Source organism: Arvicanthis niloticus, chromosome 26, assembly GCF_011762505.2.
Source record: "Arvicanthis niloticus isolate mArvNil1 chromosome 26, mArvNil1.pat.X, whole genome shotgun sequence".
Taxonomy (NCBI): Eukaryota; Metazoa; Chordata; class Mammalia; order Rodentia; family Muridae; genus Arvicanthis; species Arvicanthis niloticus.
Window position 1 is genome coordinate 36,658,229 of NC_133434.1, and position 23,024 is coordinate 36,681,252.

General features: G+C 48.0%; 1 protein-coding gene across 1 annotated transcript in view; it reads right to left on the bottom strand.

Moving 5' to 3' along the window:
• Positions 1-157: 157 nt before the first annotated feature.
• The window catches only part of Map2k1 (mitogen-activated protein kinase kinase 1), a 66,373-nt gene continuing 43,506 nt past the window's right edge, over positions 158-23,024 (bottom strand). The window contains exons 4-11 of the mRNA XM_076925750.1: positions 20,849-20,926; positions 20,244-20,295; positions 9,066-9,190; positions 6,901-7,102; positions 5,386-5,450; positions 2,049-2,110; positions 1,704-1,749; positions 158-1,186 (exon numbers count right to left, since the gene is read on the bottom strand). Of these exons, the coding sequence (XP_076781865.1) occupies positions 1,073-1,186; positions 1,704-1,749; positions 2,049-2,110; positions 5,386-5,450; positions 6,901-7,102; positions 9,066-9,190; positions 20,244-20,295; positions 20,849-20,926 (744 nt within the window). The 3' untranslated portion in view covers positions 158-1,072. The remainder of the gene's footprint in view (positions 1,187-1,703; positions 1,750-2,048; positions 2,111-5,385; positions 5,451-6,900; positions 7,103-9,065; positions 9,191-20,243; positions 20,296-20,848; positions 20,927-23,024) is intronic.

Genomic DNA, 23,024 nt, shown 5'->3' on the forward strand with positions numbered 1-23,024 from the left:
GCATACTTCCTACAAGTGCTACTCCCTATGGGCCAAGCATTCAAACACAGGAGTCTACTGGGGGTCGGGGGAGAGATGGCCCTGCCTAGTAAAATCATCACACTCATTGCATTTCCTGCAGTCTAGGGAAATTGAAAGGCTGCCACCAAAGCAGAAATCTTTTTTGTCCTTTTTATTTTAACTTGATAGTTTTATTAGAATAAGAGATTAGATTTGATAAACATCTTGATTAAAATGGTTAAAAGGGTTTTCATACAGTTTGTAGGCACTATACACATTGTTTACAATAGCATTGGTACTTAGACTGGAAGAGAGATAGAACTCTTGATACACTGATGCTTTAATCCATTTGTGACATTCAAAAGAACCACCAATTTAGAAACACTAATCCAAACTTAGAGACATACACCACTAAGTGTCCCACACAGTATATTTAAAAATAAATATAGAAATACAACCAGAAGTCTAAAAATTACCACAGTAGACAGACTGAAGCCCCAGCTATCATGGCAGTGATGGGCTTTGGTTCGATTTTTTTGATGGGAATTACTGAGTTCTATACCAAAAGCAAAAAATAAAAATACCATGATGGACACGTTCTGATGCTCATTTCAGTAGCAGCAAAGCATGCTTTCCATGCATGCACTGCCTGTGAAGGGTCTCACAAGGCTCCCTCTCCTCAGACTTGAGAGGTCACCAGCAAGAGTGAAGTACCAAGGGTCCGAGTATCCTGACAATACAGGCAGCCAGCTAGTGAGTCACGATGAATAGCAGTGCAAACATCAGTAAGAATGACCACCCAGCTCACCAGGGTTTCACTGTAGTTCAGCCTGGCATGTGTTTGATGAACATACAAATAGCCCCAAGCACAAAGCCGATCCACTTAGGGGAGTAACCATAGTGATAAAGACTGTTACTAAAAATGACACAAGTACGATTTGGCACATGCTGTGCTCTTCATCCTTCACCACAGATGAAATGCACGTCTGAACATAGACAAGCATGGGAGAGGCCTGAAAGCAACATGGCATGCCACTGGGCAGAGGATTCCTCTTTGCTGCTTCCTAAAGGCTCAGATGCTGGCAGCGTGCGTTGGTGTGCTGGGCTGGTTAAGCCCAATGGTGGAGCAGAGCCAGCCTGCAAAGTCTACCTCCTCAGCATCAGATCTTTTGATGAAAGCATGTACCTGTGCGGAAAACAAAGGAAATGCTGTTAAAAATGACCAGGAAGGAAAAGCAAGGTGCCGGGACCACTCACAAGATGCCGCTAGTGCTCGCCCTCGAGCAGCAAGTAGGCCACCTGCAGCCCAAAGACCCTTCTGCCATACATGTGAGCTGAGAGGCCCTGGAGCAACTTGTTAGAAGGTACACTACACTCCAGGATACACAGGCATGGAGTAGTCTGGATCTTACAGTATCACAAGCGTGTGTCACTGCCATCAAACTAGAACCAGTTGGAGAGTAACTCAGGATACTGGATATGTGAGGTGAATAGGTCAAAAACAGGGGTGGGGTGGGGGGGAATCCTCGGGAAAGGTGTGGGCTGGTCCCTCCCTGACTGCATCCCAGGTGCCCCTGTTAACTCCCAGGAGGATAGAGGAGATTGATGCCTGGCACTGTGAAGTCCCAAACCTGACTGAAGTGTAAGGAGTAGGAAAGGACAGTAAATGACTAAGATGAACAAACGGGCTCTGTAAGACTCACCATGAGCTGCTTCAGATCTGCTCTCTCTGCAGGGTTCTTTATTAAGCTGAAAAGAAGATAAATAATCTTAGGAGTGCTACTTCCCAGTCACAGTGCTTATGTCTGTATGCCTGCCTCTCATGAAGGCTGAGGGCCAGTGCTGATCCTTACTCCTCCTCCACTATAGACACACCATCATTGTGCCTAAACATGTAAGAGTTGCAACAAGATGGTCCCTGAAGTTCAGGGAAGAGTAGCACCCAGGATCAGACAGTCTCAAGTCCCAGCATCACAGGGGTATGGCATGGTCAGGCTTAATGGGGGTAAGGGTAAGGCTGGGGGTCTTAGAACATGGCACAAACTTACCATTTATTCACAAAATCCTGAAATTCCAGACTGAATACTCCACTGGGCAGTTTTGGAGGAGGCTGCAAACAGGTCAACATGTGAGATACTCTTGATTCCTGCTCCATCACCTCCCAGCCCCACTGCTGCCCTCATCAGTTCCAGGAAAGTGGCCTTGGGAACTCTAGCTCCTCCTGGCTCACCTTGTTGGGACCACTTAAAGTATTTTACTACCCTGTGACAGAACAAACCATGTTCCCCTCAGCCTGTTCGCTCTCCTATAGAAGGCTGTGTTTTAGCTCTGGAACCCTTTGAGTGTAGGTACTCCGATGTACAGTAAGTAGTTTAAGAGTGCTGCCTGCCCTGGAGGTGCCACTAGCAGTTACCAACAGCAGAAGCTCCAGGGATGCCCAAACCAGGAGGCACTACTCAGGCCTGACTGTACTCCAGACACCACAAAACCCCCTTTCTGAACCCTGGAGAGCCAAAGGTTAATAAAACATTAACTGACAGAGGTTGAGTGGATGAACACTGCCCACACACAGCCCAAGGATCCTGAGAATAGCTCTGGGAAATCTGTCAGTTTACATGACCTGTGCCAGTAGCTTTCTTGGGAGGAGCAGTACTTGAGATATACCTAAGATATCACTGCTCTAAGGAAATACCAGCCCAAGCATTCTAGAGGTAGAATTCTAGAGCTCTGAGTTCTAGGCCAGTGAGTTCCAACCAGGCCTTATAGGGAGACCCTGTCTCAAAAAGAAAAAAGAGAAAGAAAAGGCAGACCAGTTGGGTGGTGTCTCTTCTAGGCCCAGCACTTGGGGAGGCTGAGGCATTTGAGGCTAACCCAAGCTACATCACAAGACCCTGTCTAACACAAGCGGCACCAGCACTGGCTCTGCAGGAACGGCTCAGTTCAGCCGTAGAGCTTCCATAGCAGAGGCAGAGGTCTGATTCCCAGCACTGCAGAAACAAGACACAAGCCCCTTACTAAAAAGCCCAGCAAGCCCTCCCTCTCATCCTCAAGGCTTAGTCAATTTGAGGTCAGCTGCAACCCAGATTGTAGAACAATGGCCCAATCTTATAGGACAAGCCCCACCCTGCAAACTGTCCCAGCTGCTGAGAAGGTTGTGTGGAACATTCCAGAAGCTAGTGTCTGTTCCTCCTGAGCAGAAAGGGGCAGGCAAGAAAGGGCTGGGTAAGGAGTGGAAAGGACAGCAAATGGCTAATAGAACAAAGGCTAGCACCTGTCAGGGAATGGAAAGAGGTAGGTAAACGAAAGCACTGGGGAAAGATGCGAGCTATTGCCCATCCTGGAGCCTCAGTTTCCTTACCTACGGAAAGAGGGCAAAGACAGTTTCGCCCACCTCAGCTGGCTTTAAGAACAGAGAGCAGATTGTGAGCACTTGTGGGCAAAGCAGCGTGCAGAGCTGCACAGGTGGTGCAGGCAGCCTCCCTCACGGACCTCCCACCCAGAGCCATAGGCTTTGACAGACAGAGGACAGATGCCCACCCTGCCCTGATGAGCCCCAAGCCTGCACTGCTGTGCCTTCCCTTATGCTGCTTCACAGAGCTCTGCACAGCAGAGAAGTGAGCAGCTCCTGGACGGGCAGACAGCGCTCACTGACCCACAACCTCTCTGGCGGCCAGGATGTTCCCAGTTAGGTCTGTGACAAACAACAGGCCCACTTGTGCTTTGAAGAATCTGTTTTCACAGCAGGATACAAGAAGGTTGCCTATAACTTTCTGAAGTCAAGAATGGGTGATGGCCTTATCTGCCTCTGAAACAGTCGGCACTCACCCGTTCTCATCAGCTGCCAGGGCTCCTACTGCAGGCAGAGTGCTGACCCAGCGGGCTTCCTCTTACACCCTGTACTGCCCAGCCTACACTTAAGCAGAGACTGGGCAAGCCTCATCCTTCTTTAATGCAAACTTACTTATACATAAATCTCACAAGTGGTATGGTTCCTCCTATTAAAATCAGCCAGGAGTTTGAAAATTTTAATCACCTACAATAGGCATATGCATTAAAAAAGATTTTTCTCAAAACACACCCCACTCTTACTCCCCTTACTCTGAAACTGTCTCATTCTACAGTGCAGGCTAGCCTAGAATTCATGGAATTCTCCCTTGGCCTCCCAGGTGCTGGGATTACAGGAAGTGATCCCAAAGTAATTGGCTGCTTCCAATTGCTTCCAACAATGGATATTCCTCATCTGTCCACAGCCACAGCTTTTCAACAGCACCTACGTCTGTATGCCGCAGCTCTCCACTCACTAGCCCACCCCAGCCCCACCTAGCCACCATGGAGACTCGGGGTCCTGCTCTTCCGTCCCACTTACTCCACCTGACACCTCCTGTGCCCAGAGGTTTGTACACGCACTGGACCGCCTAGTACATGAAGACGGGCAAACATCAGCGGGTGAATGGGAGGCTCCTGATCTTGGAAACAGAAGGGACTCTGAGCTGACAATTCCAAGAGCAGAGCTCAGGCGCCCTGAGGGCCACACCACATGAACACGTCAACCGTAGCTCTCCCTCACACTTCCTTTCTGAGACAGAGCTCTCACTATGAAGTATAGGCCTGCCGCAGGCCTGGACCTCTCCAGTCTCATCTGAAGTACTGGGATCACAGGTGTCTGCCAACACACTTACAACTAGTGGGTTTTTTCTTGTAGTTTTTCCTTTTCCTTGGTTTTCTTCTCCCATTTTATTTTGTGTATAGGGTTTTTTGTTTTTGTTGTTGTTGTTGTTTTTTCCCCCCAAATTTTTGTCTTGCACCACATGCATGCAGTGCCCACAGAGCAGGGAGGGTGTCAGATTCCTTGGACCTGGAGTTACAGATAGTTGTGAACTGTCATACAGGTGTGGGAACTGAACCCAGGTTCTCTGCAAGAGTAGCCACTGTACTTAACCACTGAGCCATCTCACCAGCCCAGACCTACTTACTTTTTTGTTTTGTTTTTTTCTAGACAGGGTTTCTCTGTGTAGTCCTGGCTGTCCTGTAACTCACTCTATAGACCAGGCTGGCCTCGAACTCAGATATCCACCTGCCTCTGCCTCCCAAGTGCTGGGATTAAAAGTGTGCGCCACCACATCCTCTACTTACTGTCTTTATTTATTTATTTTTTTTAATTATTTATATGAGTACTGTAGCTGTCTTCAGACATACCAGAAGAGGGCATCAGATCCCATTACAGATGGTTGTGAGCCACCGTGTGGTTGCTGGGAACTGAACTCAGGACCTCTGGAAGAGCAGACAGTGCTCTTAACTGCTGAGCCATCTCTCCAGCCCCTCTACTTACTTTCTTAAGTATAGAGTAAATAAGCAGCAGGGTCAAGGAGACCTGGCAGCACTCACCTCATTGACGATGTAATCCAACAACTCAAAAATCGCCATTGGAGGTCGGCTGTCCATTCCATATGCTGCAGATTTAAAAGGAAGAAAAAGAAAACACTTTATGAGGCAAGGGGTACAGCGTGGATCAGGGACCATAAAAATCCACCTGTACAAGGCCTAGTCATGGCGGGGATCCAGAAGGCCCCGCTCAGTATCGTCCTAGATGTGTGGCCGACCACCGAGTCAAAGTGCAGGGCTCTGGAAAGAGCATCAAATGACAGTTCATCTTCCCATGCTCACATTTACAGAGCAGCCAGTGGCACTGCAACAGTAGGTCAGGGCTGTATCTGGGCTGGGCCTTTATGCACTGTATAGGCTGTGTGTACAGGTAGCCCACAGCCTCCCGAGCACTAGGCAAGCTCTACCACTAAGCCACGCTGAGTTGAACTTGTTTTTAATTCTTCCTGAGCATGAATTTCTTCCTTTCCTAGCCCGAGACCTCAAGCCAGCCCTGGCTATGGTTGGTGCCTCTCTACCCTGCACACACTCAGCCACATGGGTGTCGTCAGGATAAAGACCAGGTATCCTGGTCAGATGGGATCACCAGCAGAAGTCACAGAAAAACGAGAAGGCTAGCCAGGTGTGGGGGAACGTACCTTTAACTGCAGCACTCAGGAGGCAAAGGCAGGGAGCCAGTTCTGGGAGTTGAGGCCAGGCTAGCCTCTACACAGAAAGTTTCCATCACTTCTGAGTTACGTGGTGCCTCACAAAATAGTAAAAAACAACCCCTCACCAAAAAAAAAAAAAAAAAAAAAAAAACCTCCCAATAAAATCGAAACCGCTGTGAAAGAATACCCCCCAAGCGCCGGGTGTAGTGCACACCACTCAGAAGCGTGTGCTGCTGCAAAGTTCATGCTTAGCAGTCAGACTGGCCACTTCTTACAAGTCTATGTGGCAGTGGCAAGAAAAGTACCCCTGTGCCTCAGTTTCTCCTTCTCTAAAGCAGAAATTATAGCAGTGTTCATTAGCAAACTGCTTCCGAAATTAGAACATGCTGAGCGGATCCATGGAGACAGGAAGGGAATAATCAGTGGTTGCCGGGGATGGGCTGGGGGAGGGGAGAGTAACTGGCAATGGGGAAAGATGCTCTGGGGTGATGAAAATGTTCTAGAGAGAGATTGTGGTGGTGGTGGCTGTACAATGGAGAAGTGTATACTACAAACCACTTACCTATAATGTATACTTTAACATACAGACTTTGTTATGTGAATCTCATAATTTAAAAAAGAAAATCTAAAATCTGCACTGTTAAAAAGCAAACTGATATTGATAAGTTCTAAACACAGCACCTGTATCACAGCCAAGTATTCAACAAATAGTGGGTGTTGTTGGCAGGAACAATAGTTTCCTACACCCGTCCAAGTACCCTAATACTCCCACAGGACCCAGTCTGACACCCAGAGAGAAGCAGCTACCCAGAAGTCCCTAAGAGTAAGGGAACCCCTACAGTCCTCACGGAGACAGCAAGTCACTCACAGCTGAGGGGCCTCCCAGGGGTCCTTGGCCTGGGTGGAGTTTCGGCTGCATCTCCTTCCACCTGGCATCCAAACAGCAGCTCCAGTTCCTTGGCGTCGGGAGGAGGAATGGGGTATCTCCCAACTGCCATCTCCACCAGAGAGAGCCCCATGCTCCAGATGTCCGACTGCACAGAGTAGTGCGTCCCCTGGAGTCTCTCGGGCTACGGGGGAGACGGATGGTTAGTTCTTGCTCTAGGCAGGCTCCTGGGGTGGCTTCAGTGCTTTTACCTTCTGAAGTCCCTTACTCTGACACCTCCCTCACACAGTTAAGAGTTCCTCTGGCATCTTGAATGCAGATTCCTTTTATTACAGCTCTGACCTCTCCTCACTGCTCCATTTCCCCTGACCCTGACTCAGCTGGCAGCATCTGTAGAGTCAGGTCCTGGCAGCTTCTGATTCCTGCTTTGCCCAGTCTGGCCCCCGACCTTCACATGCAAGTACCCTATCTCAACACACGAGTTCCCATTCTGAGACTTATGCACTATGGGGATCCTGAACCTCAGATACCCTATATATAAAATGGGAATTTTTATATACAGAAATCACTGCTGCTAACTGGTAACAGTGGTGACAACAAAACTTCCATTCTACTTCCTAGTGTCACACCAGGAACCAAGTGAAATGAAACCTTCAGACAAGGCAGAATTCTACAGTCATGCACTGACAAAGGTGGGAAGCAGCAGGGAGGAAACAGCACGGTCCGTCTGCTCACTGCGCATTAGTTTATCAGACATTTATTTCACGGATCCTACAAAAAACCTTCACTGTGATCGTAGTGCATTTATTTAGATACTCAAGTAGCATCTCCCATGAAATTTTCCACCAACTCTAATATGAACTACTTTAAAACTGACCATATAACCAACAAAAACCCAGGTACTAAGTTATGGATCAGTAAGTTCCAAGGCCTAATGAACTTGAGAACTGGAAACTGTGTGGCCCCAGTGCAAGCTGCTCAGCCTCCCCATCTACAGAAGAAGAGCTCAGCAAAGAGCAGAACCCCCTGTAGCCAGTGGAGGTGGGGTGGAGGGTAAGTGTGCATTAGAACTCTAAAGAGGGGGTGTGGGGTAGGGCATTGAGATACTGACAGCAGATAGAGTCACAGCAGAGGCGCAGACCGGCAGGAGCCGTGGGGAGTCAGACATAACCCTACGTAAGCAGTGGAGGCGCAGGCTGCCTAGCTCTAGCTATTCTCACCTCCCACATAGAAACCATTATCTCTACTGATGACATAACTGCAGGGGTGGACTGAGACCCTTAAGGATGTGATGACTCTTTGTCTGTGCAGGAAACACATGGGTCTTAGGCCTGTCTTTACCATCTAGACATGCACTTTCCCCTTGACTGTATACAAACTGCCCTTACTCCGATCCTCCTGTGCACTGCCTCTGAAGCACGCCCCACAGATTTCCATCTTTCCTGCCACACTTAGAAATGGACTATCCAAAGATCCTCTCATTCAGCCAACTCCACGTCAGCCACTCAACAGCACTCCTAACACCCTTAATGTGCCAGACCCCTGCTAGGCCCTAGGACAGCTGGTACAAGAAGGGGAAAGACTCCATGATAATATGACCATGGGCACTGGGATAGCTGCATGCAGTAATCAGGTGACAGCAGGAGCCAGAAGACTTGGGCTCTGGAGAGAAGACTACCGAGATAAGATGCTGGCTGAGCTGGGGCAGACTCTAAGCAGAGCTGAATGACTGAGACATCCAGTAGACAGGGAGGACAGAGGCAGAGTGCAGGAAAGGTTCAAACATATTCTCTAAGCAGGGCCACTAGAGGATAAGCGGACTGTAAGCCAGGTGGGGTGTGGTCATGTCCAAGTCTCTTGGGTTTGAGGGTCTGACAATCAGGTGTCAGATACATTCTCAAGTCTCTTGAGAATGAAGCCAGACTCTGGAGCTAGGACAGCAATCTCTTGAGGTTGTCTCAGTGCCTGAGACCCCAAGTACATGTGAACATTTGTGAAAGGAAGACACTTGTCCTCTGCCCACTGTGATTCAGCCCCAGCCATCATCATACAGTGCAAACGTGTGGCTCCATGGTCCATAATCTGTGGCCGCTGACGCTAAGAACGGAGCCTGCAGGAGCACTGGAGAAGGGAACGCCAGTTCATACCGACATGTAGGACCTCGTGCCCACGAAGGAGTTGGCCATGGAGTCAATCAGCTGCCCACTGACCCCAAAATCACAGAGCTTGATCTCCCCACGTGAGTTCACTAGAATGTTGGAAGGCTTGACATCTGTGAGGAAAACAGAAATGAGAGACTTATCACAGGGTGGTTTGGGGAGGGGAAGGATCAGTGCTCTCTAGACCATAGCACAGGCCCCAATCCAGGTGATCCCTGACTTGCAAACTCCGAAGGCAGTAGATAATAAATGTCTGTTCTCTGAGGGCTCAGACCGGGTCATGACTCACCAGGAGTCAGCTGTCATCACCAGTCGAAATGTCAAAGTCTGGAGCAGGACACACTGGCTCTTGGGAGGCAAAGGCAGGTAGACCTTTGAGTTCAAGGTTAGCCTGGTCTACAGAGCTAGTTCCCAGGGCTACACAGAGAAACCCTGTCTCTACAGACCAACAGAAGCAGAAAAAGGAGGAAGAGGAGGAAGAAGAAGAGGAAGAGGAGGAAGAGGAGGGGGAGGGGAATTCAAAGGCTGTTACTTCAGGTACCCCTACTAGCAAAGCACAGTGACTACTGATACGTTTAAAAAGGAATGTAAGGCTGTAAGACCCCGCTTCCTCCGCTTCCAGTGCTGGGATGACAGGTGCATGCCACCAAACCCAGTCAGTTCTTTATTCTTTTCGTTTTTTTGAGACAGGGTTTCTCTGTGTAGCCCTGGCTGTCCTGGAACTCACTCTGTAGACCAGGCTGGCCTCGAACTCAGAAATCCACCTGCCTCTGCCTCCCAAATGCTGGGATTAAAGGCATGTATTAGCACTGGCTATCTTACTTGCTTCTTCTTAAACAGATTCTAAAAATCTTCCCAAGGGTAAACTGGAGGCAGAGGGGAGACAGTCCTCTAATATTCCAGTTAGCCCCTCCCTGAGCTGGCTAGTCCATATCATTTTCAGCATAACTTCACACCAGCTCTAACAAGGCAGGAAGAGCTCTCGGATTCTGTTTTACCTTGGTAAACCCTGAGCCAACACAAACCCCGTTGAGTGAGCATATCTACACTCAGCACCACAGTGTGAGCTTTCCAGTGCCCAGCCCTCACTGTCGTTCCCAAGCACTCGAGTTGGATCCAGGTCTAGCATCTCTATGGAGCCAGAAGCCTCTCTACCACTCCACCTCCCACAAAGAACCTCAGAGATCACTCAGGCACTGGAGGAATCTTAAATGTGTCAGGTTCCTCCCCCACTTCCAGTGCAGAGCTAAGGGTCCAGGGTTTATTCAAGATCACAAGGCAAAACTGCCCTCTGTCTAGCATCCCATGACCACACTCCTCAGCAGCCTTTCCCTACTGGTTACTGAGCACCTCAAACAGGGACCCTGCAATACCACAGAAAGAGCAGGGGCATGCTGCCAAGTTCCCAGTAACTTCCAGTGCACATGCTACTGGTGTTAGGAGATAAATCAACCAATGGGTGAGTGTATAACACCGGGTGGTCTCTGGTACACTGCCAAGTGAGAGCAGAGTAAAAAAGCACAGTGCAAGTGTGAAGGCACACCTGACAATTCTCCACTGGAGAACTACTTTAACTCTGGGGAGGTGCAGGGGCCTGCTGTTCTTTCTCTAACAGCAGCTTACAAGAGGCCCTTGTCCTTGGCCTACAGTGTGCAAAACAGACCTCAGGTCACATGCTCAAGATATGGAAGCAACTTAGGGAGAGCTGAGGGTGTGATGTGCCTGTAGGACTGGTGGAGGCAGCGCATGGGAGGTCCTCTAACATGAGCCTTGTCCCCAAGGCCCCTCAGTCACCCATGCCAAATGTTTCCCATGGCCTTTCAGATGTGACTGAAACAGGAGAGGAACACTGGCTGGAGCCCTCCCACCTATGCACCATGTGCTTTTTGGCAAGTCCTGGCTTCTCTGACCAGGGTGGCTCCTATCACAGAGTGAGACCTTACCCACATATGTACTACACGTACCATCCCCAGAGGGAGTTGCCCTGACCTTTTCGGGCCCGAGCATCCCCTCCCTGATGGCTGGGTTCGTTGGCACCGCTGCTTCTCTCCCTGCAGGCTGCAGCTGCTCTCTGAGGCTGAGCTGCCTCTAGCTGTTCCTTGCATCTGATTTCTATTCACATGGCAAGCAGGTATCTGCACTTGAGCTTACATAACCCTGCTCTCCCTTATGTGGTTCTGAACTCCAGCTTCAGCCTCCGAGACCCGCCCATCTGCAGAGTACTGGGGCTCGAGAGAATGAGAGGCTTTACCCTTCAGGCCTTGAGAGTCAGATATACTGCATGAAGCCCCTCCTAGTGACCAGGAGACCTAGCACAGCAGAGTAACGCAGCAGTTAGAGCCAGAACATGCTCCTCATCCTACCCCCACCTAGTTAACCCAGATAACTTTCCTGGCAGTAGGAAGTGTGAGGTGTCAAACAAAAACAGAATGAATTCCCTTCTATCTCAAAGGGCACCCTGGTATAGCTTCCCAAAGCTGCCAGCTTCTCCCCACACTCTTTCTCGCCTCAGATCTCCCCCCCTACCTTGTACACGCGACAGCTACAGCTCCTCTAGGACAGCCCTATACAGGGACTGCTACAGCTCCTCTAGGACAGCCCTATACAGGGACTGCTACGGCTCCTCTAGGACAGCCCTATACAGGGACTGCTACGGCTCCTCTAGGACAGCCCTATACAGAGACAGCTACAGCTCCTCTAGGACAGCCCTATACAGAGACTGCTATGGCTCCTCTAGGACAGCCCTATACAGGGACTGCTATGGCTCCTCTAGGACAGCCCTATACAGGGACTGCTATGGCTCCTCTAGGACAGCCCTATACAGAGACTGCTATGGCTCCTCTAGGACAGCCCTATACAGAGACTGCTACGGCTCCTCTAGGACAGCCCTATACAGAGACTGCTATGGCTCCCATCTGCCTTGAAACACTGTCCAAACGAAGCCCCGTTTCCTGGCTCTGCAAACTTTCCAGTGTTTCTTATCTCCCTCGAGCTAATCCAGGCTGGCCCACCTTTAACCTCCCCAGTGTGTTAAGCCCTGCCTCCTCACCTCTCTTTTGCTGCTCCCTGCATCAGAATGTCTTCCTTTCTACCTGCCCTCCAGTGTCCACTCCCGGTGTCTAGAACCTCTGAGTCCCCTTCTCAACATGGGAAATTTCCCTGAGCTTTTCCCCACACTGTCCCGGCAGAAGCCTCAAATGTGCGTAAGTCACAGGAGAGGCCCAGCACTTAACAGCGTATCTAAGCCTCTAGTTCTCTCCCAGACCTTCAGGTGTTGGTAAGCCAACAGCATTCTGTGTGAAGTAACCACTGGGCCCACAGGATACTGAATGGAACTCCCTTTCCTGCCCCATCTGACTACTTCTCTTTAGTGATGGGGAGTACCTTAAAAAACAAAAACAAACCAAACCGAGTAAGGAGGTAGGGCGCAGCAGGGCGGTGGTGGAGCACATGTTTAATCCCAGCACTTGGGAGGCAGAGGCAGGCAGATTTCTGAGTTCGAGGCCAGCCTGGTCTACAGAGTGAGTTCCAGGACAGCCAGGGCTACACAGAGAAACCCTGTCTCGAAAAATCAAAAAAAAAAAAAAGGAAGGAAGGAAGGAAGGAAGGAAGGAAGGAAGGAAGGAAGGAAGGAAGTAAGTAGGTAGGGCGCAGGGCAGAGGCTCAGCTCAGTGAGAGACGCTTACCTAGCATCAACAAGGAAAACAAAAGGAACAACAACAAAAGAAGTTTTGTGTAAAACTAACTGGATAAAGTATTCTCTTTTGACACCAAAATAAGCACGGTTCAAAGCACATGATGGCAAGTTCAACTTCTAAACATTCCCTAGTTGCTAAAACAGGGATCTGTTGGGAGCCGCAGTGATTCGCCATTCCAAGATGGCGTGGACATCCTGTCCTCCCACTTGTAAACAACTGACTGCGCAGGTGCAAAAGGCAAAAGCGCGCCAAAAGTCACTGCTCATCCCGGGGCGTAATATGGGGTGATGAGTGAACAGCCAATCAGAAGTGAACACGCCACTCTAGGGTATATATAGCAGTGCCTTTCCCGGGCTTGGGGTCTTTTCTGCTTTTGCTGTTACAAGAAGTAAATCCTCGTCTGTAGTGACACCCGATTACTGCCTCCGTGTCCTTTTCCGCGGGCGAAGGGGACACAAAAGAGGTGCGCGCAACAGGGATCTACATAAAATGCTTTGGGGCCATTTGCTTACACTACACAGAATTCTTACACAATGCAGTGATCAAAAGGGGACAGTCATTGTCTACAAGGCTGTCCCCAGAGGGACAGTGCACACAGGTATGACCGTGACGGCACAGACAGAGCTCCTGTCACCTACCCGACGGCAACTGCCAAGCTGGCAAGACTGGCAGGTGGTTGAAAGGGGCAGTGAAGCCCTCCAGGGAATTCGTTTGCTCTATGGCTCCTCTATTTTTTTTTTCGTGTGTGTGTGTGTGTGTGTGTGTGTGTGTGTGTGTGTGTGTGTGTGTGTTGTTCATCTGTACTCCCTAAGATATAACTTAATGAGCAAGGCATGAAGGAAGGGAAGGGCAGGAGACAGGTGTGTGTGTGGGGTGGGGGGAGCCCAAGAGAGCGGGAGGAGGGAGTGAAGAAGGAAGAGCCCTGGAGAGGACCAAGCAGAGGGCACGGACGGAAGCCACACAGGCTCATCTGTGACGAAGGCTGCACCCAAAGGCGACAGGGCCTTAGATAGTGAGAACTGAAGTTTTCGTTATGAAGGCAAATGAGCTATTGTGTTTGCTAGTATGTACTTATCTTTAAGACATGGTCTCATGACCCAGGCTGACCTCAAACTTCCTATGTGGCTGAGGGTGAGCTTGAACTTCTGACCCCTTGGGTCCACATACCTGGGGCCAGCACAGCAGGACTGGGGACAGATCTGGGGCTTCATGCACGCTAGGCAACATTACCAACTGAGCTACATCTCCAATCCCTACAGAGACTTTTAAAAATAGCAACTTTAGGTTTCAGACGACCTGACCTGCTTCCCAGCATACCTCGGGCATTAAGAACCGCACATCCAAGATGGAGACATGAAAGGAGCTGACTCACGTGAGTCCACTCAGATTCTTCACGGAGCTACCTCTGGCTACTCAGAACCTCAGAGAACTGAGCAGCAGGGATTTAAAAGAAAAAACAAAACTCCAAGAACTCCAAAGCTCTCAACTAGCCATTACTTGTAAGTGTAATTTTTTCCCATCTAAACTTTCCCTAGAGTGCTGATGAAAGGTTCTAGTGTCCCCCCCATGTTCCCTTCCTGAGAAAGAACGGCTGCAGCCATACACATCTGTTGAGCATTCTCCCTCTGTTCCTCACAGTAGCAGTGTGGGGGTACCGGGAGCTCTGAGCAGATGAAAACCACAGCTCTGTCATAAAAGCAGGGCAGCCCAAGAGTAAAGTTTCAGGTTTGAATTCCAGACTCCTAACGGAGTGCGCCTGACAAACTAGAGAGCCCAGGCCCTGACTACAGGGCTCACACAGACCCTGGGAGTCATGCCTTGAGGCTTGGCAGAGCCATTAGCTAGCTGGAGCTGTAGTTGGCTGGGGCAATGAGCCTTTCTGGGAAGCAATCTGCCTCAGGACAGGCTGGGGTCCTGGAAATGCAGGTGTGAGAGAAACCCCACCTCCTCTGGTCACCATGCTGCTTCCTCAGCTCCAGCCCACTCACCTCCTCCAGACTCTAACTGCACCTGTCTTCCACCTGGTTATAGCTAAGGTCAAGCAGCAGGCAGAGTCCCAGAGGAAAGTCTGTCAGTCCTAACCAGCAACTATTTTTATCCCCTTCACTTTCAAGATTTCATACCCAAGCCCAGCAAAACACATTCAAAGGATTTTCCCCTCTCCTATCCAAGACACAATAGGTTTTGAAATGCTTTCAAGTCCTACCCTCTTGTACCTTCTCACCAACTCACCGTTCACCCAGCCCAACAGCAATGGGCACACAAATCTTGTCACTGACACATTACAGAGTCCAGGATTCCTTTCCTATGGCATATGCCATTCTGAGCAGTTGTATAGATTTTGGAAACAGAATTTAAGAAAAGCCAAAGCAAGATGTACAGGGGTCACATTCAATGAGCAGAGTAAGTGGGGTCCAGGAAGGACAGAAAAAGAGGTCAACAAGGGAAACCTGTCTAACCCTGGGCCCCTGTTTTCTCATTTCTATGACTCTACAGCAACATCTGGCAAAGCAGGCCCATTCCATTGACATGGAAACTGAGGATTCACAATGAAGTTCCTTGACAAAAATTAAAAAGTAGCCTTTCCACCATCAAAGCCCCCTGTGGTGGGGTTAGGGTGATGGCCCAGGCAGTTAAGTGCTTGCCAAGCATGAGGACCTGTGGGTCCCAATAGTACACACTTATAATCTCAGTGCCTGGAGGAGACAGTAGGATCCCTGAGGCTCACTAAGCAGCCATGCTAGCTAAATCAGAGAATTCCAAAGTCCAGTAAGAGACCTTGTCTGAAAAAAAAAAAAAAAAGAAGAAGAAGAAGAAGCAGAGACCAACTGAGGAACGGATGTCTCTAGTTAACATGGTTCCTAGCCTCAGGCTGAGAATGACTCTCCTGTGGCTCCTCCTGGTCAGGTCTTCTGTGCTGCCTTCCCTCTTGTTTTGGCAGTGGTGAGTAAGACCACCTCTAGAGTAATAAGCAGGAATGAGGCTTCCATATCACACCAGTTTCTTTGGGCATGAGATTCCTGTCTGAATGTTATCTCTATTAATGTGACACTACTTCCAAAAGGACCAAGAGCCAAGTCCTCCTGACACCACCCCTCCAAGCTAGTACCTGCCCTCTGCTCCTAGGCTGCTCAGAAAACCTATTACTTCCTTCTCATGTCTCCTCCTGCTCCTTCATGGTGCTCCCCTCCTCCCTCGCTCCTTCTCTAATGTTCCGTGTTACTGGGCTTCGGGCAACCCCTAAAGAACTCCTTTATCCAGAATGCCGTATCCTTACCCTTAGAAACCAGCCCCCTTACCCTCTTCAGTAACACTCTGCTGCTTCCTGGAGGCACAATAAATTTCAGTGCCAAGACAAGCAGTAAAGCCCCTTCCCAATACAGAAACCACTTCTTTCTTTAGTTCCTGACCTGTACCTCTGTTCTAGAAAACTTATTTCCTGTATGAAAGACTTGGTGTTTCCAGGTTCCATATGCCAGTCTTACTCTACCTAGAAAGCCTTTCCAGGCCACAGCCACAGTACAATTTTGATTTCAACTTCCAAGCTACCTCAAATACCTCTCCCTTAATGACTCTTCCCAAGGAGGAATACTCTCCCTCTTCTAGTATCTGGTCCTGCCTAGCTCTTAAAAACAGAGATTAAATCATATGTAACCACAAGCCATATTTATGGATTAGCCCACGGGACAGTTCCAGAGAGAGTAAGACTCACATTTCTAGCCAAGAAATCAGACCACTGGATTTCAGGTAAAATCAGCCATTCTCCTTCCATCTGCAAGGAAGAGCAGTCTAGACAGAGGCAAGGAGGTCCCTCTCCCTGCACTCCATTGTCCCCTTGAAGCTCTTATCTGCAGAGCAGAGACAAGAAGGAAAGGCAGCCTCCTACAACTCAAGGAGCAGAGACATGCCTCTGTACACAGACAGGAGGGTTTTCTCAAACAGATGCCTGGAGCATTCTTATGCTGGGTGGCTGGGGGAGGCAGAGGCCACCTTGACTTTCTGTCAGAAAAACCTCGGTAGGCAGGACAAGAGACAAAAGTCATCTAGAAATACATTATACAAGAGCTTACTAAAAACAGCTTATAAAATAAGACAAACCAGACCTGAGCCACTTCAGATCCGGCTTATGGGTGGATGATAGTCTGAAGTGAAGAGTTTAGAGGCTGAAATCCTGGCTTTTACTAACAACTTTCTGTTGGAAGATCTTGTTGGCACCCCTGTGATGTTCTGAGAATCCTGGCACTCACAGGGAACTAAGAACTAAAAATGAAGGCTCTGAAAACCCCACATCCATACACCTCTAGCCTAGCCTTCAGGAGCTTTGCTAGTGAATGCCAGTTAGCAGGACAGCAGTCAAGGGACACACCACTCTTACACTTAGCTCTGTGTTCCCCTTGAAAATTTATGCTGGGTGTGTAAGTGCACACCTCCAGTCTTGGCACTTGAAGGCAGAGGCAGGCAAATCTCTGTGTATTTGAAGCCAGAGATTTCCACAAGCAGCCAGAGCTACATAGTGAGACCCTGTCTCACAAAAACAACAAAAAACCAACAAATAAAAACCTCCTGCTTGCTTTCTCGGGCCAGACTGTGGATACACTACTGGGGGATAAAGACCAGACAAGTCCCATACTGCTCTGCCTGATAGATGGAGAAGACCGCATCAAGCGGTCTGGAATTCTTCAGGCCAGGGAGATGGCTCAAGAGGCAAAGGCCAGGGCAAGGCAGTTCCACGTGGTAGAGGTTTTACTAGGGAAGAACAGGGGCAAAGGGAGAGAGAGAAAACAAGGGAGAAGTTTTGGTGGGAAAAGGTTTGCCTTTTATCTAGGCTGTGACTAGGCAGTTCTCAGGTGAGTGTGAGGAGTGGACTCCAAGACAACAGATGTCACCTATGTGTGACATTCCTGAGTTTGGAGCTGGTTTGCCAAGCTGGCTCTGGATACCAACAATAACAACCAGGGCTAACAAAGTGAGTTCTTCCCCAAGAACCACATGGTAGAAAGAAAGGACTGACCTCCAAGTTGTCCTCAGACTTTCTGTGCATGCTGTGATAATATGGTATATGTATGAACACACACATAAACAATTTAAACTTTAAAAAAACTAAGTAAAGCAATCTGTGTGTCTATTATCTTTATCAGCAAGCATCTGCAAAGGAGACTTAAGTTATAGTCTGAGTGGTGTGCACTCTGCACAGACCCAAATCATGCAGTGCTTCCTCCAGGCCCTGATAGGAATAAGGCCTTGCTAAGCAGTGACAGTGGGTGCAATGGCTGGTGGTAGTGTGAGCTGCTCTTTCACCTCCACCCCTGCAGTCCCTATGAGCCGTTTGCTTGGCTTTGGGAAAATGTGCCTGACACAAAAAAATGCAAAGACTGCATCAAAGTGTGGTCAGAAAGGAATTCTTCCCAGAGCTCAGGGTGAAGAAGAGCATCTTCTCTCCCACCCACACCGCCTATTCAGAGTGTGAAGCTGTCGTTCTTCAAGAATTTACAGAAGCAAGATGAAAGCCAAGTTTTGTGCTTACATTCTCTACACCAATTCTTCCTTCCCTCCCCGCCCCGCCTTTCGCTTTTGGTTTTTCAAGACAGGGTTTCTCTGTGTAGCCCTGGCTGTCCTCGAACTCAGAAATCTGTCTGCCTCTGCCTCCCAAGTGCTGGGATTAAAGCCACCACTGCCCAGCTAATTCTTCCTTCTCTTAACCTGGGCCAGGAAGCTTTTTTCCCCATTTATCATTATATTTACTTTATGTTCAGATCAATCGCAGCTTCCTTTCCCTCCTCGCTTCCCAGGTCCACTTCCCTCCCCTCCCCTCTCCTATCCCTCTCTCCCTGTCTCTTCAGAAAAGGAGGGGCCTCCTATGGATATCAACCCACTTCAGTGCCTAAATAGGAAGCTTTTTCAGTAAAGAACTAGAGAGTAAATATTTTAGGATGAGTTATTTCTTTCAAAAGAGACAGTCTGAAAATACCAATACAGCCACAAGGCAGTCACAGAGAACAGTCAAGCACGTGTGGCTGTGTTCTAACAAGACTGTATTTATAGACATCAAGCTCATTGTTTGAGGCAGTCTCTCCAGCCCTAGCTGTTCTGAATTTGCTATACAGACTAGGCTGGTCTTGAACTCATGGAGATCTACCTGCCCCTGCCTCCCCAGGGCTAAGATTAAAGGCATGTGCCACCATGCCTGGCCAGAGATGTTAAAATTTGAATTGCATGCAACTGTCACATGTCACCAAGTTTTGAAAATCATCCTTAGCTTGCAGGCCATACAAATCTAAAGAAAGCAGGCACAGTGCGGCCTATAAGCCATCTGCTCACTCCTGTTGAAACACATCATTATTGTTTTCACCCTCAGTTAGGAACTGTTGGGTTTGTTTGTTTGTATTTTTGACTCAAGGCTTAGTCAACTTTGTCATGGAAAACCTTTTACTTCCTTTGACCAAATCCTGGGAATTGAACCCCGCCTCATACGTGCTAGGACATGCTCTAGCTGGCTTTCAACACCCATTTCTTATCCTCAACACTTATCAATCCCTCCCTACTACAAATTTCTCCTTCTGAAATACCAAATAGTTTTGCTTGGGTGTCAATCTATGTGACCAACAGTGAGCATGTAGCCTACAGTGGCCAACCACTGTGCTTTAATGCCCTGGCACAAACACTGGTCCAGGTGAGAGCAGAAGCCTCAACCGACCTAATTAAAGGCCCATCAGAAGGCCAAGCTGTGCATGGGGGAGAGGGGACTATGTAAGTGGCTGGTGAGCCCCATGTTGCCCTCACTAAAGAGAATCTGCCTGAAAAGCAAGCCTTACAAAGAAAGGGAGCCAGGGCAGCCAAGCTGCCCTGAAACCTGCACAGAGAAACCCTGTCTCAGAAAACAAACAGGGCTGGAGAGACGGCTCAGCGGTTAAGAGCACTCACTGACTGCTCTTCCAGAGGTCCTGAGTTCAATTCCCAGCAACCACATAGTAGATCACAACCAATTGCAATGGGATCCGATGCCCTCTTCTGGTGTGTCTGAAGACAGCTACAGTGTACTCACATAAAACAGATAATTCTTTTAAGACAAACAAAACAAAGAATACATCAGTAAATGTACATGATGTGCACACCTTTAATCCCAGCATTCAGGAGGCAGAGGTGGATGGATCTCTGAGTTCTCAGGCCAAGCTAGTCTACTTAGTTCCGGGTCAGCCAGGGTTACATAGTAAGACCCCGTCTCACAATAAAGGACATGCTAGTAATAGAATGCTTCATACAGGATCGTTCTATGTCGCTCTGGCTGCCTCAAATGCAGACATCACCCACCCCTGCCCACAAACGCTGGGACCAAGGCACATACCTCTATGCCCAGTTGAGTAAAGGAGGACTTTCATTCAAAACAAAACTAAACACATTTTAAAAAGATGTGAAAACCTTCAGATTTCAGCTGTAATTCAGAATGAAACATCCGGCAATCCTTTCTCACCTCTGTGCATAATCTTGTGCTTCTCCCGAAGATACGTCAGGCCTTTTATCACCTGGAGGAGAGGAAGATAAAAAGAAAGGAAACTGAAATGGAAGTGGCTTAGAAAAACAACGGCTCTTCTTATCCATTTCCACTAACAACATATCTGCCTAATTAAGCAGCCACTTCACATGTTCTGTAAAGCACTCCTGTTAACCTAAGGTAAGGGTGGCCAGTGTAAGTTTTCTAAACACTCTTTTCTAAACCGTCAATTTTAAAGACCTTTTTCTTGATACTAACAAAGATACCTTGTCCTGTTTTTCAGACACAGGTTTTAACATAAAGTCAGGGTTAGGGATTTAGCTCGATGGGTAAGTTGCTTGCCTTCCATGAGTAAGACCCACATGGATCCCCAGCACAGCATAAAACTGGGTGTGGTGGTACATGCCTGTCATCTCAGCACTAGGGAAGCAGCAGGGTCAGAAAGACAGATGTTCAAGGTCATCCTCCACGGGAAATGTTCTAGTAAGTTCATTTCTGAAATAAGCTCCTTCCGAGACTCTCCTTCCTCTCTACTTATTTTCTCTTAACTTCTCACTTTGGAAGAGACTCTACTCCATACTCACAGCAATGCTAACTTTTCCTAAAATTTGCTCAGGAATTCTTCCAGCTTTCTTCAGAACTTGATCCAAGGACCCACCATCCTAAAAACAAAAATATCAGACCAGTTAGTGACAACATTTCTATCACCTCAACTATTAAAATCCAAAAGAAAGTAAGTCTCCCATGCAAAACATCTGCCTAACAAATTATTATCCTTCCGTTTCAACTACCTATCAAAGAACTCAGGCAGGCTTCCAACAATCAAACAAATGACTTAAATACAGTGGTCATGACAAAAGTCTTGCTCTACACGGACAGCATAAGATAGTGTCAGCTGTGCAGGCTCTATAGTCAGCCTGCCAAAAGTTTAAACACCAACTTTGCCCCTTACTATCTAGTGAACTCTAAACAGGTTCTGCAACTTGCAAACTGCTGTCAATAATTATAAGGGTATATTATAACCATGGGCTGTTGTAAGGAGTAAGCAACCTAATACACATGAAGCGCACTAAAAACTTGAGACATTAGTTAGCTATTTGGGGCCGGCACCATGGCTCAGTGGGTAAAAGTGCTGGTCACACAAGCCTGACAACCTGAGTTCTGGGCCCAGAACCCACAGTGGAAAGAGAAAAACAATTCACAAAAGTTGTCATTTGTCCTCCGTGTGTGTATGTATGTACATGCATACACACACACATACACACACACACACACACACACACACACACACACACACACACACACACTAGGTTGTCATTTGTCCTCCGTGTGTGTATGTATGTACATACATACACACACACATACACACACACACACACACACACACTCTCTCTCTCTCTCTCTCTCTCTCTCTCTCTCTCTCTCTCTCTTACAATTTAAATGGGATCTTGGGAGAGATGGCTTAACAGTTCAGAGCACTGTTCTTACAGAGGACCCTGGTTTGGCTCTCAGAACCCACATTGCAGCTCATAGCCATCTTTAATTCCAGTGCCAAGGAATCTTTTGGCCTCTGAGGGTATCATGCATGCATGTGGTGCACACATGTACATGCCAGTGAAGTAAAAATGAATAAATGTCCTCCAAGCCCAGAAGAGAGCACTGGATCTCTTGAAAATGGAATTAGCAATGACTTAAACCAACATCTGAGTACTGGGACTCAGACCTGGGTCCTCTGCAAGAGCAGCAAACATTCTAAATGTCTGAGCCCCATCTCCAGCCACCACTGCTAGTCGCTTCAGCACTATCGTTTCAGTGACTGACATCTGGTATTCCCCTAACAAACCAATCAACAAAAATCAATAGAACAATGTCACAGGAGGCCATCATTCATTCTACAAATCCTACAGACTGTTACGATCTATGGTAAATATAAAGACGTAACGATATAACAAAAGCTGGCTTCTATCCTTAACATTTTAAAGTAATGAATCCAGAACTGTGTAAGACAAATATTATAGACACGCTGAAGAAGGGAGAAGCCAATTCTGACTCAATGCAGAAGGCAATGTTATCACTGAAATCATACTCAAGACTCAGGTTTCTATACCAAGCAAAGGAAGGATCAAGGAAAGAAATGCACAGAATATTTCAGCAAAACTGAAAACCAAGATACTAAACAGCGTCACACTCCTGGGATAGACATGGATAGAAACGGCCAGCTGTGGTCAAGGTCAAAACTAGAAAACTTCTCAGTGAGTAAAAGTGTTGACTATGCAAATACAAGGACCTGAGTTCAAATCACCAGCATGCATATAAAAAACCAGGCATGGCCGTGTGCACGTTTGTATGTACACTTGTAACCCCAACACTGTTCAGGGAAGAGTCAGGAGGATCATTGGGGTTTGCTGACTGCCAGCCTAGCTCCTGGCTCCTAGTGAGAGCCTATCTCAAGGGCATAGAGTGAAGAGTAATATAGCAGGCAGACAGACAGTAAATGACTTCTGACCATAATAAATACTGTACATAATGAATACATCTTGCTGGGGTGAGCCAACCAAGTAGAGAAGAGAATTCTGGACCTCAACCTAGAACTTCATTATGGCAGAGTCTCTAGGGAGTGAAAGCATCGAGTCAGACGGAAAACCCTTTACACATACACTTACTTTCCAAGAACCTTTATTCAGGTTGTGACCATGCTGAGCTCGTGCCATCAAACTGATCCTGTGATTCAGCTGCCTTCAGTGTTACAGGCCCCTCTGG